Below are 15,388 nucleotides of genomic sequence, written 5' to 3' on the forward strand. Positions count from 1 at the left end.
GTTGAGAGGTAAACTCTTGGTTAATAAACCATTGTTATGATTAACTGTGTGTGTGTGTGTGTGTGTGTGTGTGTGTGTGTGTGTGTGTGTTTAGGTTTGATGAGGTCTACTATGGTCAGTTTGTGTCTCTCTATATCAAGAGGGTTTTCTTCGTCGATGACAGTGGACCTCCACTGGGTCACATGATCCTGGCCCTCGGAGGTGAGTTACTGTGTTATTTCTCCTTGTTATATTCATCCAATGTATCTATCCATGTCTAAACACACTGTGTGTGTGTGTGTGTGTGTGTGTGTGTGTGTGTGTGTGTGTGTGTGTGTGTGTGTGTGTGTGTGTGTGTGTGTGTGTTTGTGTGTGTGTGTGTGTTCTAGCTTACCTGGGAGGCTTTGATGGAAACTTCCTGTGGAACAGGATAGGAGCAGGTAACCAGTGTATAAACCTACATGCAGTATGACAACATCTAGAGTACATTTGCTGTTGACTTAAATTCATCTCCAGAGCGTCCTTGGTATCTCAGATGTTAGTCTGTTTGAGTTCTTCTAACTTAAATTAATCTCCAGAGCATCCTTGGTATCTCAGAAGTTAATCTGTTTGAGTTCCTCTAACTTAAATTCATCTCCAGAGCATCCTTGGTATCTCAGAAGTTAATCTGTTTGAGTTCCTCTAACTTAAATTCATCTCCAGAGCATCCATGATATCTCAGAAGTTAATCTGTTTGAGTTCCTCTAACTTAAAGCATCAATTGATATTTCTCATCATTATTTCTAACCAACCTCAACTTCTCAGTGAAATGCTCCGTCTTTCACTGTTGGTTTATTTTTGTTGATTTACTGACTGGAAGCTGTGATTGGCTGACAGCACCATCAGCCCCACAAACCCGGCCTCCCCCCACCTGCCTGCATCTAGTGAAGCTCAGCTTTATGAGACATGATACACAGCATGCAGCCAGCATGTGTCGTGCAGTGTGTGGGCCGTAATACAACATGTATGGAGTCATCCTTCCAGCCAGACTATCATGCTGCTGCTGTGTCCTATTCTGATTGGTCAGGAGCACCACCCCCACATGACTGACATATTGCTGTCTTCCTGCGTGCAGAGTACCCCAGCGGTGTGTGTGTATGGAGTCTGAGGCTGGTGCCGGCACTCTGTGGTTCTCTGTGTGTTCCCCTGGCTTACCTGCTGCTGCTGGAGCTGCAATTCTCCCACTACGCCGCACTGGGAGCTTCCCTGCTCCTGCTACTGGGTAACACTGAGACCAGTACACACACAGCTGCTCCCCTCATCTGATTACTGATACACAACACTGCTGTGAGCTGCAGTACTGGTGCTAACACTGCCATCCTGTTACCAACACCACAGTACTATAGTAGTACTATAGTACCACTACTAACACCACATTACTAATACTAAAATACTAATAACACCACACAAAACGAATAATACAGTACTACTAACACCACACTACTAATACTAACATACTAATAACACCACATAACTAATACAGTACTACTAACACCACAGTACTAATACTAACATACTACTAACACCACATAACTAATAATACAGTACTACTAACACCACAGTACTAATACTAACAAACTACTAACACCACATACCTAATAATACAGTACTACTAACACCACAGTTCTATTCACACCAAATTTCTTGATGCTCAATAATCCAGGTAAGAAAATCACAGAAGGTTGAATCAGTTCATCTGGACACAACGTTTATTGACACAAACGTTTCATCATCATCTAAGTGACCTCTTCAGTCTCACCTGACTGCAGGTACCCCACCCTTATGAACTGACTGCAGGTACCCCACCCTTATAAACTGACTGCAGATACCCCCACCCTTATAAACTGACTGCAGGTATCCCCACCCTTATAAACTGACTGCAGGTACCCCCACCCTTATAAACTGACTGCAGGTACCCCCACCCTTATAAACAATACAGTGGCATAACGACCCAAACCAACGATCAGTTTCATATGCACATATGGGTGTGACCATTAACTAGAGTTACAGTGGCCATGTGTACTATTCACAGAGGACTGGGGAGTAGTTGCAATCACAGCACTGTAAGATGGTGACAGATGTACTCTTAAGCCCCTCCCCCCGGTTCAGGGATGGTCGTTCCCTCTTCACATAGATGGCCTCTTTGACTCACCGTTCAAACCAGCGTTCCTCCCTATCAAGGATGTTGCACATTCTCATCCTTGAAAGAGTGGCCACTGGCCTGTAGATGGTGTAGACTGTGTAGTCCTGGCCTGTAGATGGTGTGGACTGTGGAGCCCTGGCCTGTAAATGGTATAGACTGTGGAGTCCTGGCCTGTAGATGGTGTAGACTGTGGAGTCCTGGCCTGACGCTTAGCACCACTACTACTACCACTATTAATAATACAGTGCTATTCCTAGCATTACATTACTAATCCTACAATACTACTGCCTTCACCACAGTACTAGCATTACAGTAGTTAGAATAAAGTTATAGTACGTACACCATAGTTTTTGTACTGCAGTACTCCTCCTCACACCGAAGTACTAATACTAATACTAATACTAATACAGTCCATTTAGGGCTAAAGTTCTAATGTTATGGCTCACTGAGAAGTGGAACACTGTCCTCCTGGTGTGTGACATCACTTCCGGTGTACTGAGAACCACCAGGATCCGATGTGTTGTGGGTTCATCTCATGTTTACTGTGGTTACTGTGGTTACTGTGTTGTGGATGAGGATGTTGTTGTGTCTGTGTTCCAGAGAACTCTCTCATCATCCAGTCCCGACTGATGCTACTGGAGTCTGTCCTCATCTTCCTCCTGTTCCTGTCTTTCTTTTCATACCTGCGATTCCACAACTCCCCCAACAGGTAATTAAAAGTGTTATCATGTGACCCTCACCCCTGCTCTACAGTAAATATGCTCCAAAAAGCTATGACCTTTGACCTGTGAACTCAAGCCAACACAGGAGAATTCTCTTTTTGTCAGGATGAATCTAAATTGCTTTCTGTGCCCATTCCATGTAGCTGACCAGATGTTTAGTACAGAACAGCGCCTCCTGGATTCAAGAGATTCCAGAGTTTTATTTTCACGTACACACAAGTACAAGTCCTGAATGCAGTGAAATGAAAAGTGATGGCTGCTAGAGGAGACTAACTTATCAGAAACACACAAACATGAAGCAGCATTTGTGCTGCGACAGCGGTGACTTTCTGAGCCTTGCTCTGCCTCTGACCTTTCATCCCTAACCTTGCTCTCCTACTTGTTATCCCCGTGGGAGTTACACGTTTGGTTGCACACACATTCGTGTGCATCTATGTGTGTGTGTGTGTGCGCGCATGTGTGTGTGTGTGCACGTGCGTGCGTACGTACGTGCGTGTCTGTACGTGGCTCTCACAAACTATTGAGAATGTAATGATAATTGGGATTAGTATTAATATGATAACTATTATAATAATAATATTTATTATAAGTATTATAACCGTTATTATCATATATATTATAAGTATTATTATAATATTTATTATAATATTTATTATAAGTATTATTATGATAGTTATGATAAGAGTGTGCATCTTAACTTGTGGAGTGATTCTGAATTGCTGGTTCATCTAGAATAGAGTAAGTATCATCTTTCTTGCTTAATAAGTTGCTACTAGTCTTATTCCAGCTGCTTGAGTATTAGTCCTTTTCTCTGTACATCAGCTGCTGCTGGTTCCTAGTGGGAACTTATTCTAGCTGTAGCCTTCTTATTCTAGCTGTAGCTGTTTTTCACCTAGTGTGCCCTTAAATATTTCTTGTTGTCTAGCTGTTTTGACTTAGTTATCATTTTAGCTTATAAATATATTCCTTGGTAACTGCTGTTTGCAGTTTTAATAGTTTTGTGTGAGGTTTGATAGAGTTTTACGTAAGTGACCAGTTTCTGGGCAATAAGCCTATTTTCAGTGTACCTCTTTGGCCAATAGGGTGTTAAGTGGCCAGGGTGTGGCCTGCACTCCTGGCAGACAATTAGCAATCGGTGTTCTTTAAATCACTGCTGCTAAACAAGCCGAGGGTAAACAGGTCTAGGTAGAATGAAGGCTAGAGTGAACAAAGGCAAGCGTGACTTTTTCAAGCCAAGACTTCGTCAAGCAAGGACTGCTCTTTTTAGATCCGGTCAGTCATCTGTGTTTTGTGGACCTAGTATAGAGCATGTTTCCCTTGCATTCCTGTCCTTTCCTCTTCCCGGGGCTGGCATAGATGATGGGTCACTCCTTGGCGCTGTGACCCTACCAATCTCATCTATCCCACTCTCTCCACTCACGTTGAGCAAGTGGTGATGGGAGGGCTCTGGAATTGCCAGTCTGCAGTGCCGAAAGCTGAGTTTATCTCAGGCTATGCATCATTGCTCTCCCTCAACTTTCTTGCTCTAACTGAGACCTGGATCATGCCAGAAAACACTACCGCAGCTCTGTCAGATGTGTACTCTTTTTCTCACACTCCCAGAGCTGGGAGGCGGGGTGGTGGTACTGGCCTGCTAATCTCCCCGAAATGGAAATACTGTTGTTTCCATTTCACAATTCTCTCCGCCCTCTTTTGAATTTCATGCTGTTACTGTCTCTTATCCAGTCAAACTCACCATCATGGTGAGTTTCTGGAGAAGCTTGACACACTTGTCTCACACTTCCCTGTTGATGACTCTGCACTTATCCTTCTCGGTGACCTCAACATCCACACTGACAAGCTAGATCCTCTTCTCTCTTTCCTCTCCTCCTTTGACCTTCACCTCTCACCCTCTCCTCCTACCCACAAGGCCGACAACCAGCTGGACCTTATCTTTACTAGACACTGTCTCTGTTACTCCCCTCCAGCTCTCTGACCACTATTTCATGTCCTACTCTCTCTCCCTGTCTTCTCCCCCTCAGCCCCTCCCCCTACCCACATGGTTTCCACCCGTAGTCCCCTCCGCTCTCTCTCCGCCACTGATCTTTCTTCCTGTTACCTCTATCCTCCCTACACCTGAATCTTTCTCTCTCCTACCCCCTGAAACTGCTACTGATGTTCTTCTCTCTACCCTCTCCTCTTCTCTAGACAAACGCTGTCCCCTCTCCTCCAGGTCTGCACGCCCAACTCCACCTGCTCTTTGGCTGTCCGACTCAGCACGTACTGACAGACGGAGCCTGAGAGTGGCAGAGCGCAAATGGAGAAAAGGCAAACTCCCAGAGGACCTTCTCAACTTCCAGTCTCTTCTTTCCACCTTCTCCTCCTCCCTTTCTGCTGCTAAAGCTGCCTTCTATCACTCTAAAATCCAATTCTCTGCCTCTAATCCTAAGAAACTCTTTGAAACCTTCTCTACACTTCTTCAACCCCCACCTCCTCCTCCTACCTCCTCCCTGATGACTTCGCTAACTTCTTTGACAAGAACGTAAATGACATCAGATCCTCCTTTTCTCATCACCCGGTTAGCGCGCCTTGCACTAGCCCACCCTCTGCACCCTCCCTCACCTCTCCATGTCCCACCCTATCCCACCTCGCTCCCCTCTCCCCCGATGAGGTTCTAAACCTCATCACATCCATTCACCCCACCACATGCTCCCTTGACCCGGTCCCCTCCCCTCTTCTTCAGTCTATAGCACCTAAACTCCTTCCCTTTCTAACCCACCTCATCAACACCTCCCTCCAGGCAGGATGTTTTCCATCTGCCTTCAAGACTGCTAGAGTCACCCCCCTTCTCAAGAAACCATCACTTAACCCGTCTGACGTCAAAAACTACAGACCGATTTCCCTTCTACCCTTTCTATCCAAAATTCTCGAACGTGCTGTCTTTAACCAACTTGCTTTGTACCGCCAACAGAACAATCTGCTGGACCCCAACCAGTCTGGGTTCAAGGTGGGTCACTCAAGAGAGACGGCCCTCCTTGCAGTGACAGAATCGCTGCACTCTGCGAGAGCAAACTCTCTCTCCTCTGCCCTGATACTCCTGGGCCTGTCAGCTGCGTTCGACACAGTGAACCACCAGATCCTCCTCTCTACCCTCGAGGGGATGGGTGTCACAGGCTCTGCACTCTCAATGTTTGCATCCTACCTGACGGGTTGCTCCTACCAGGTGACATGGAGGGGATCTGTGTCGGAGCCTCACAGACTGACTACAAGCGTTCCACAAGGTTCGGTTCTGAGTCCTCTCCTGTTCTCCCTCTACACGATATCCTTTGGTTCTGTTATTCGCTCGCATGACTTCTCTTACCATTGTTTTGCTGATGACACCCAGTTGATCTTGTCCTTCCTCCCTCTGACACACAAGTAGAGACACACATTGCTGCGTGCTTGACTGATCTGTCGGAGTGGATGGCGACACACCACCTGAAGCTCAATCTGGACAAGACAGAGCCGATGTTCCTCCCGGAGAAAGGTTGCCCGCACCGAGACCTGGCCATCACCATTGACAACACCGTGGTGACGCCAACTTGGACTGTGAGGAATCTGGGTGTGATGCTGAACGACCAACTGTCGTTTGCTGCAAACGTGGTTGCTCGCTCCTGCAGATTTCTCCTCTATAATATCAGGAGGATTCGCCCATTCCTCACCGAAAAGATGGCACAGGTGCTCATCCAGGCTCTGGTGATCTCCCGGCTGGACTACGGCAACTTCCTCCTTGCTGGTGCCCCGGCGTCGGCCATCAGACCTCTGGAGCTTGTTCAGAAAGCTGCAGCTCATCTGGTGTTCAACCGCCCTAAGTTCTCCCACACAACTCCCCTTCTCATGTCCCTACACTGGCTCCCAGTAGCTGCTCGCATCCAGTTTAAGACTGGTGCTAACCTACAGGGCAGTGAAAGGAACATCTTCCTATCTCCAGGCCATGATCAAGCTCTACACCCCCGTCCGACGACTTCACTCTGCTGCCTCGGGACGCCTGGTTGCCCCGTTGCTCAGAGGCCCCTGCTGCCGATCGACCCGGTCCCGGCTCTGTTCTGTCCTGGCCCCACAGTGGTGGAATTAACCCCCCACTGATGTCAGGACAGCGGAGTCGCTGCCCATCTTTCGGCGCAGGTTGAAAACTCAACTCTTCAAGAACTACTACCCTGTTACTTGTTCTTACCACTTATTGTATTCACTAATTAAAAAAAATAAATCTTTCTTGTGCTTTTACTTTAGCACTGGTTTTGCTCTTAGATGCTTGTTTAGAGAGAAGATGCACTTATGACCTCTGATGACTAGTAGTTCTCACGATTTCCTACGTTAAATGATGCACTTATTGTAAGTCGCTTTGGATAAAAGCATTGGCTAAATGACTGTAATGTAAATGTAATGTAATATAAGTATTATAATAATTATTAGTATTACTATAGTAATAATTGGGATTATTACATTCGGGGGGCAGCCAGGAATCCATGTGTGTAATTTGATCATCCAGTTGTTTTAATACCTCTTTAACATAGGTCTGGGGTGGGTATAGACACTGACCAGAATTTATGAGTTTAATGTGTTCATCAGGGTGTTTTAACACAGGTCTGGGGTGGATATAGACACCGACCAGAATAAATGATGGAGATTCCTGTGGTGAATAGAATTGTTTACAGTCAGTGATAAAGGTCTCTAAGTGAGGGTTGCATGATTTCTTCAACACTGTGACATCCGTACACCAACCATCGTTTATGTAGAAGCATATGCCACCACCCCATTTTTTTTCCTGATAGCTCCATATTGTGGTCTGCCCGGAGGAGTTGGAACTGCAGCAGATGAAGTGTACTGTCCGTGATAGGCTCACTAAGCCAGATTTCAGTGAGACACAGGGCGACAGATCCGGAAATATCTGAGTGTTTTCCGTTTAGGAGTAGCAGTTCATCCGTCTTGTTGGCCAGAGAGCAGACATTCACCAGGTGGATTGACAGGAGCGCCATTCTAAATCCCTGCTGTCACAGTTTAGTGAGTGCTCCAGCTCGCTTCCCCCTGTGGCATCTTTGTCGGAGTCAGCAAAGAGCTACCCCAACCAAATGCTTGGCAAGATTTTTGTGTAAATGTTCAGTTAAAGTCGGTGAGAAAGTGTGTTCAGTTTATGCAGTGGACAGTTGGAGGCTTGAAAGTTATTCGCTGCTATATGTGATCAGTGAGGGGGCGCTGGAAACTAAACAAAGAAACAAAAACAGAAAAAGTACAAGAGAGCGCAGAACCGTGTCGATCATCTACAGCGCTATCTTGATCTTGAATAGACTTGGTCGCATCCCTGTGAGGGTCTACCCAGGAGGCTCCATATCCTCAGACTGACAGGCAAAACGTTTTTATAGGTAGATTTTTTAGCTTGCGCGCTGCATATTAAAAACTTTTTCCCTGTATCCCGTTCAATCAACTTGGGCACTTCGCTTAAGTTTTATAATGGCAGGAAAAAGACTGGTTTTTCTGTCCGTGTGTGTGTGTGTGTGTGTATCTGTCTGCCGCTAATCTCTCGTACACCTCGGCCTGTCAGCCTGATGATGTTTGTGCACAATTATGACCATATGATCAAGGACCTCGTTGTTGCAGTGATTCAAAACCTATGAAAAACCTGTTCTATACCGCAACTGAGGGCTAACTCCTCAGCTGGTTTTTCACCGAAGTCCAGCAGCAGAGAAGAGACAGGTCTGGTGGGATCTGCACTCTACTGAGTGCACTCTTCTGGTTACAGTTAGCATTGTTAGCACTTGTTTAGGAGGTCAACGGTGATTATTAGTTGAGAATTAGCTCAGTGCTAACTTGCACAGGTGGAGAGGATGGAGAGATGGGACTTTGATTTATCAACTAAGCCTTTGAGCTTTTTAATCATTATGCAACTTGATTGGTTGATTGATTGATTCATAATAGGAACCATTTGGTCTTCCTCTCCTCTCATCTCTCTAGCTCCTGCTTCAGATATTTCTGGCTCTTACTGAGTGGAGCGTCCTGTGCTGGAGCTGTTGGGTGAGTCTGTTTGGTTTTTATCTTTGTGTGTGTGTGTGTGTGTGTGTGTGTGTGAGATTGTTCTGGATCACCACCTTGTCGTGGTGGAAAAGCTTGCATGTAGTAATGATCCCAAGAGCTATGCCGTCCGGAGCTTGGCTCCTGGTAGGGTCACCCAAGGCGGATAGGTCAAGAAGGAGGTTCCAGACGAAGCGCAATCCAACAAAGACCTCAACAGCAGAACTGGTGGAAGATGTCTTCAGGTCCCAATGCTGGTGAAGGTGGATGAAGCCTGCAACAGAGGGTGGTCCCCAATCGTCTTTGTTCTCCATGTCATTTGACTCTGGCCACCCCTTGTCAAAGACCGTGTGGTGGCTGCAGGCGCATTAGCCTTTCCACATAAAAGCTGTCAAGCGTCCTCCCACAAGGATCAACCCATAAACAGCCAGGTTCAAAGCCTTGTGGCAATTAGGAAGAGGTGATGGGGACAGAACAGTGATGAAGATGATGATGAAGTCTGGCAACCACAACCTGGCACACAGGTGGTGGATGTATGATCAGTCACTAAACCCTGGGACTGAGGCAGAGGGGCTTCTTGGCTGCTGCACCTACGACCGAGCAGCCCTATTCAGGATCTACTCTGCTCACCTCAGTTGTGGAGGGAGCTAGAAAAGGTGCCCTAAACATAGTCTCCCTTATGCCTCCTGTCTGGACCACCGCATCCAGAGAGATCACCACCACGTGGTCAGAAACAGAAACTCGTGAATTTTGGAGCCTTGAACATACGAACCCTCATGGACAATCAATCCAGCAATCTACCTGAACTGCCGTTCAGGTCGACTGCCATCATCACCGGAGAGTTGAGAAGATTCCGGATTGATATTGGCACACTCTGAAACCCGATTGGCCCACCAAGGACAGCTGAAAGGGGAGAAGGGTGGTTACACTTTTTTTCTGGAAAGGAAAAGCAGCTGGTGAGCTGAGGAGCCACGGTGTGGGCTTTGCCCTCAAAAACAGCCTCATTTGGCATCCAGGTGGCGTAGCAGTCTAAACCATACTGCTGCTCGCTGATCATCACCTCTCCTCTTAACCTAGCTTCTATTACTCTTTCCCAAATCTTCATGCTGTGGCTGATCAACTTTATACCTCTGTAGTTGTTACAGTTCTGCACATCGCCCTTATTTCTTGAAAATCAGTACCAGTATGCTTCTTCTCCACTCCTCAGGCATCCTCTCACTTTCCAAGATTGTGTTAAACAATCTAGTTAAAAACCCCACTGCCATCTCTCCTAAACATCTCCATGCCTCCACAGGTATGTCATCAGGACCAACTGCCTTTCTACTCTTCATCCTCTTCATAGCAGCCCTCACTTCCTCCTTGCTAATCCACTGAACTTCCTGATTCACTATCCCCACATCATCCAACCTTCTCTCTCTCTCATTTTCTTCATTCATCAACCCCTCAAAGTACTCCTTCCACCTTCTCAACACACTCTCCTCGCTTGTCAGCACGTTTCCTTGATCACCGTAACTTGCTGCACATCCTTCCCAGCTCGGTCCCTCTGTCTAGCCAATCGGTACAAGTCCTTTTCTCCTTCCTTAGTGTCTAACCTGTCATACAACTCACCATACGCCTTTTCCTTTGCCTTTGCCACTTCTCTCTTTGCTTTACACTGCATCTCCTTGTACTCCTGTCTGACTATCCCACTTCTTCTTTGCCAACCTCTTCCTCTGTATACTTTGCTGTGCATCCTCATTCCACAACCAAGTCTCCTTGTCTTCCTTCCTCTGTCCTGATGACACACCAAATACCTTCCTAGCTGTCTCCCTCACTATTTCTGCAGTGGTTGCCCAGCCATCTGGCAACTCTTCACTACCACCCAGTGCCTGTCTTAACTGCTGCCTGAACTCCACACAACAGTCTTCCTTCTTCAACTTCCACCATTTGATCTTCGGCTGTGTCTTCACTTGCTTCCTCTTCTTGGTCTCCAAAGTCATCCTACAGACCACCATCTAATGCTGCCTAGCTACGTGCTCCCCTGTCACCACCTTGCAGTCTCCAATCCCTTTTAGATGTCGCCTTCTACATAAGATATAGTCCACCTGTGTGCACTTTCCTCCACTCTTGTACGTCACCCTGTGTTCCTCCCTCTTCTTGAAATATGTATTCACCACAACCATTTCCATCCTTTTCGCAAAATCGACCACCATCTGTCCTTCCACATTTCTCTCCTTGACGACATACCTTCCCATCACCTCCTCATCACCTCTGTTCCCTTCACCAACATGTCCATTGAAGTCCGCTCCAATCACCACTCTCTCCTCCTTGGGTAGCCTCTCCACCACGTCATCCAACTCACTCCAGAATTCTTCTTTCTCGTCCATCTCACACCCAACTTGCGGGGCATATGTGCTGATAACATTCAGCAATACACCTTCGATTTCCAGCTTCATACTCATCACTCTGTCTGACACTCTCTTCACCTCCAGCACGCTCTTGGCATACTCTTCCTTCAGAATTACCCCTACCCCATTTCTCCTCCATTCGCACCATGGTAGAAGAGTTTGAACCCACCTCTGATACTCCTGGCCTTACTCCCCTTCCACCTGGTCTCTTGCACACACAGTATGCCTACCTTTCTTCTCTCCATCATGTCAGCCAGCTCTCTCCCTCTACCAGTCAACAGTGCCAGCATTCGGGGTCCGCGGTGGTGTAGCGGTCTAAGCATCGGCTCTGTGTCGATGCAGTTGCCCACTGGGGACTGGGGTTCGCGCCCCGGTCTCGTCAGATCCGACTATGGCCGGACTCGACGAAGCAGCGATCATTGGCAACGCTGTCTTCGGGAGGGGGGTGGAGTCGGCTTGTGTTCGTCACGTGAATGTGTCTCTGTGTGTGTCGGAAAAACAGTGGTTCGGCTTGGAGTCGCCTTGTCACGAAAGTGGCGAGGCGGTCTCCTTCGAGACTGCCGGCCGGAGAGATGCAGTTGGCGAACGCATACAGTGCGAGGGTGGGTGTTTGAATTAAAATAGGGATCGATTGGCCACTAAATTGGGAGAAAAAAGGGAAAAATCAGAAATAAATTTATAAAAAAAAAAACAGTGCCAGCATTCAATGTTCCGACTCTCACCTCCACACGCCTACCTTTCCTCCTCACTAGCTGCCTCTGGACATGCCTTCCCCCTCTCCTTCTCCTTCGCCCAACGGTTGCATAGTTTCCACCGGCACCCTGCTGGTTAACAGTACCGGTGGCGGTCCTTGGTAACCCGAGCCTGGACCGATTCGGTATGGAAATCTTGTTTATGATCCGCATATTTGATTTGGCAAAGATTTTATGCCGGATGCCCTTGCTGACACAACCCTCCCCATTTGTCCGGGCTTGGGACCGACACTAAGAATGCACTGGCTTGTGCATCCTCAGTGGCTGGGTTAGGGAGGGAGCGAGTTACCAAAAAGGCCCAAACCACACCCTCAACCACTTCTTCAAAACCTTGCCTACATCGCCCCAAAATATGCGGCTCCACGATTGGCCTCTATGCCCACCTGACGACCCACAAGGACCTAGAAGGAGGACAGTCATACTTGACCCTGAGTGACCACTGCTCCTGATGATGATGATGCGGTGTGTGTGTGTGTGCATGTTTGAATAACCAGTGTGTATTCCCTCCTGTAGGGTGAAGTATATGGGGTTGTTCTCCTACCTGCTGCTGTTGGGCGTGGCCTCTCTGCATACCTGGCAGCTGATTGGAGATCGTACCGTCAGTCATGTGAGTCTGTCCATGTTCAGAGACGTTACACCTGGTAAAGTGCACCTGTATTTCCTGCATGGGTAGAGGTTAGTCATGTTTTCTATGACAGTACTGTCAGAGTTCACTGTATCTTTAAGGCCTCAGGTGCAACTCTCGCGAAGTCTGTGCACATGCCTACGAGCAAAAGTCCAGGCCTTATTTATTGCTCAGTAGAGGACTATGATTAGACGGGAGAGGGTGGAGCTGTGAAAGTACTTGATGTTTTTGGAAAATAACAGCTTTCCTGTGTGTGTGTGTGTGTGTGTGTGTGGGGGGGGTCTGTACTGTAGGTCAGTGTGTGTGTGCAGTGTGTGTGTCGGTGTGTGTGCTTGCTCTTAGTTCCTGTGCTGCTGTATGTTTTTTGGTTCTACATCCACCTGACTCTGCTGAACCGAAGTGGACCTCATGACCAACTTATGAGCAGCGCATTCCAGGCCAGCCTGGAGGTAATACTCACACGCGCGCATACACACACACCTTGTTGTCATCCACCCATTTTTTTAAAGGGACTGATGAGTTTAGTTTAGTTTAAGTTTTATTCAGTCGCCCATAATTAACAAATTTTTACGATACAAACAATGTACTCAAAACAGTGACTGAAAAGGCACAGGCAGAAGCATAATGCTTATATTTAAGCCTGTCCCTTTGGACAAATTAAGCTACCCATCAACAGTTTTTACAAGACCAAATAAAGTTACAGAGTCTGTACAAAAATAATGAAACAAAATAATAAAAAGAACACAAAAAAACTTTACAAAATCATGGACACTTATAGCCCTCGAACATTGCTTTACAAACCGTCCTTTTGAAAATCTGAAATGTACTACACCTTCTTAAATTAATATCAGCACCGTTCCATATTGAAACACCTAAAACAGATAAACGTCTCCTTTTAATCTCCTTTTTAGCCTTTGGTACCGTAAATTTACAGTCATCTCTTAAATCATATTTTGTCTCTTGAGATGAGAAGAACCTTTGTATAGTGACTGGGAGTAGATTTGATTTAGTTCTATACATTATTTGCGTTGTTTTGTAATATACCAGATCATTAAATTTCATAACATGCGATTTCATAAACAGTGGGTCAGTATGTTCATAGTAGTCAACCTTATTGATAAGTCTTACGGCTCGTTTTTGTAAGAGAACTATTGCATTAACAGTTGTTTTATACGCTGATCCCCAGACTTCAACACAGTATGATATATAAGGAAATATGAGTGAGCAGTAAATAATATGTAAAGCCTTATAATTTAATATGTTTCTTGATTTATACAGTATTGCTATTGACTTAGAAATCTTTCCTTTTATATATTGGACATGCTGTTTCCATGTTAATTTATTGTCAATAACCACCCCTAAGAATTTAATTTTGGTCTCTCTTTCAATTTCAGCATCACATGTTTTTAATTTAATATCCTTGTCAATTTCTTTTCGATTCCTGAAAACCATGAATTTTGTTTTTTTTAATTTTGAGTGACAATCTGTTGACATCAAACCAGGTTTTGAGAGTTTTCAACTCTCTTTCAGTGGAAGACAATAGTTCCTGTAAATTATTACCAGAGCAGTACATGTTTGTATCATCTGCAAAAACAATACATTTCAACAAATCAGTAACATTGCAAATATCATTAATATAAAGCAAAAAAAGTTTCGGACCAATCACAGATCCCTGTGGTACACCACAGGTGACCTTCCTAAATTGTGAAACAGTGTTATTGATTTGTACACATTGCTGTCTATTTTCTAAGTAACTCTTCAGCCAAGAATAAGCTACACCTCTTAATCCATACTTCTCCAGTTTTCTCAATAATATGCTGTGATCGATGGTATCGCACGCCTTCTGTAAATCAATATAAATACCAACTCAACACTCATCATTTTCAATTGCCTTTGTTATTTCTTCTACCATCTCCATTACTGCGTATGTAGTCGTTCGGTTTCCCCTAAACCCATACTGGTGCTCACTGAACAGTTCATATTTATCAATAAAAAGATCCAATTGTTTAGCAAATAGTTTCTCTAATATTTTTGAAAATTGAGGAAGAAGGGACACTGGTCTATAGTTATCAATACAATGCTTATCTCCATTTTTGAATACTGGTATTACCTTTGCGGTTTTCATATTATTCGGAAAAACCCCTTTTTGAAAGGACAGATTACAAATGTAGGTCAAAGGTCTTACAATAAGATCAATGACTTCTTTGATTATTACCATGTCAATGGAATTTATGTCAGTTGACGTTTTATTTTTGAGTTTTCTAACAATTTCAATGATATCACTCTCATGAATCCCTCAAAGGAACATAGATTTGTTATTATTCTTAATGAGATTATCAAACATATTTAGTTTATCATCACACGTTGGGATTTTGCTGACCAAATTACTGCCAACACCCACAAAATAGTTGTTGAACTCTCAACAATATTCTGTAAACTGTCCACTGTGTGGCCAGAGCTATTTAAGAAATAACTTGGGCATTGTGATTTGTTACTTCTATTCCGAATAATATGATTGATAACTTTCCAAATCTTTTGAATATTGTTTTTACTGTCCTCTAATAATGTATTATAGTACTCCTTCTTCTGTCTTCTCATAATGGAAATCAATGTATTCTTATACAGCTTATACTTTTCTTCACTTTTGCTGGTTCTCAGTAGTAAATGTTTCTTGTATAGTAAAGTTTTCTTTTTACATGCCTTTTGCAAGCTCTTAG

The 15,388-nt window shown here is 45.1% G+C and overlaps 1 protein-coding gene across 2 annotated transcripts in view; it reads left to right on the top strand.

Moving 5' to 3' along the window:
* pomt1 (protein-O-mannosyltransferase 1) overlaps positions 1-15,388 on the top strand; it is a 105,509-nt gene that overhangs the window by 3,529 nt on the left and 86,592 nt on the right. For both annotated transcript variants that reach the window (XM_056283000.1, XM_056283007.1), the window contains exons 3-9: positions 95-201; positions 369-419; positions 1,094-1,240; positions 2,762-2,870; positions 8,851-8,910; positions 12,560-12,653; positions 12,965-13,120. In XM_056283000.1, coding sequence (XP_056138975.1) covers positions 95-201; positions 369-419; positions 1,094-1,240; positions 2,762-2,870; positions 8,851-8,910; positions 12,560-12,653; positions 12,965-13,120 — 724 coding nt within the window. The remainder of the gene's footprint in view (positions 1-94; positions 202-368; positions 420-1,093; positions 1,241-2,761; positions 2,871-8,850; positions 8,911-12,559; positions 12,654-12,964; positions 13,121-15,388) is intronic.

Source organism: Lampris incognitus, chromosome 1 (genome assembly GCF_029633865.1).
Source record: "Lampris incognitus isolate fLamInc1 chromosome 1, fLamInc1.hap2, whole genome shotgun sequence".
In the NCBI taxonomy this organism is placed as follows: domain Eukaryota; kingdom Metazoa; phylum Chordata; class Actinopteri; order Lampriformes; family Lampridae; genus Lampris; species Lampris incognitus.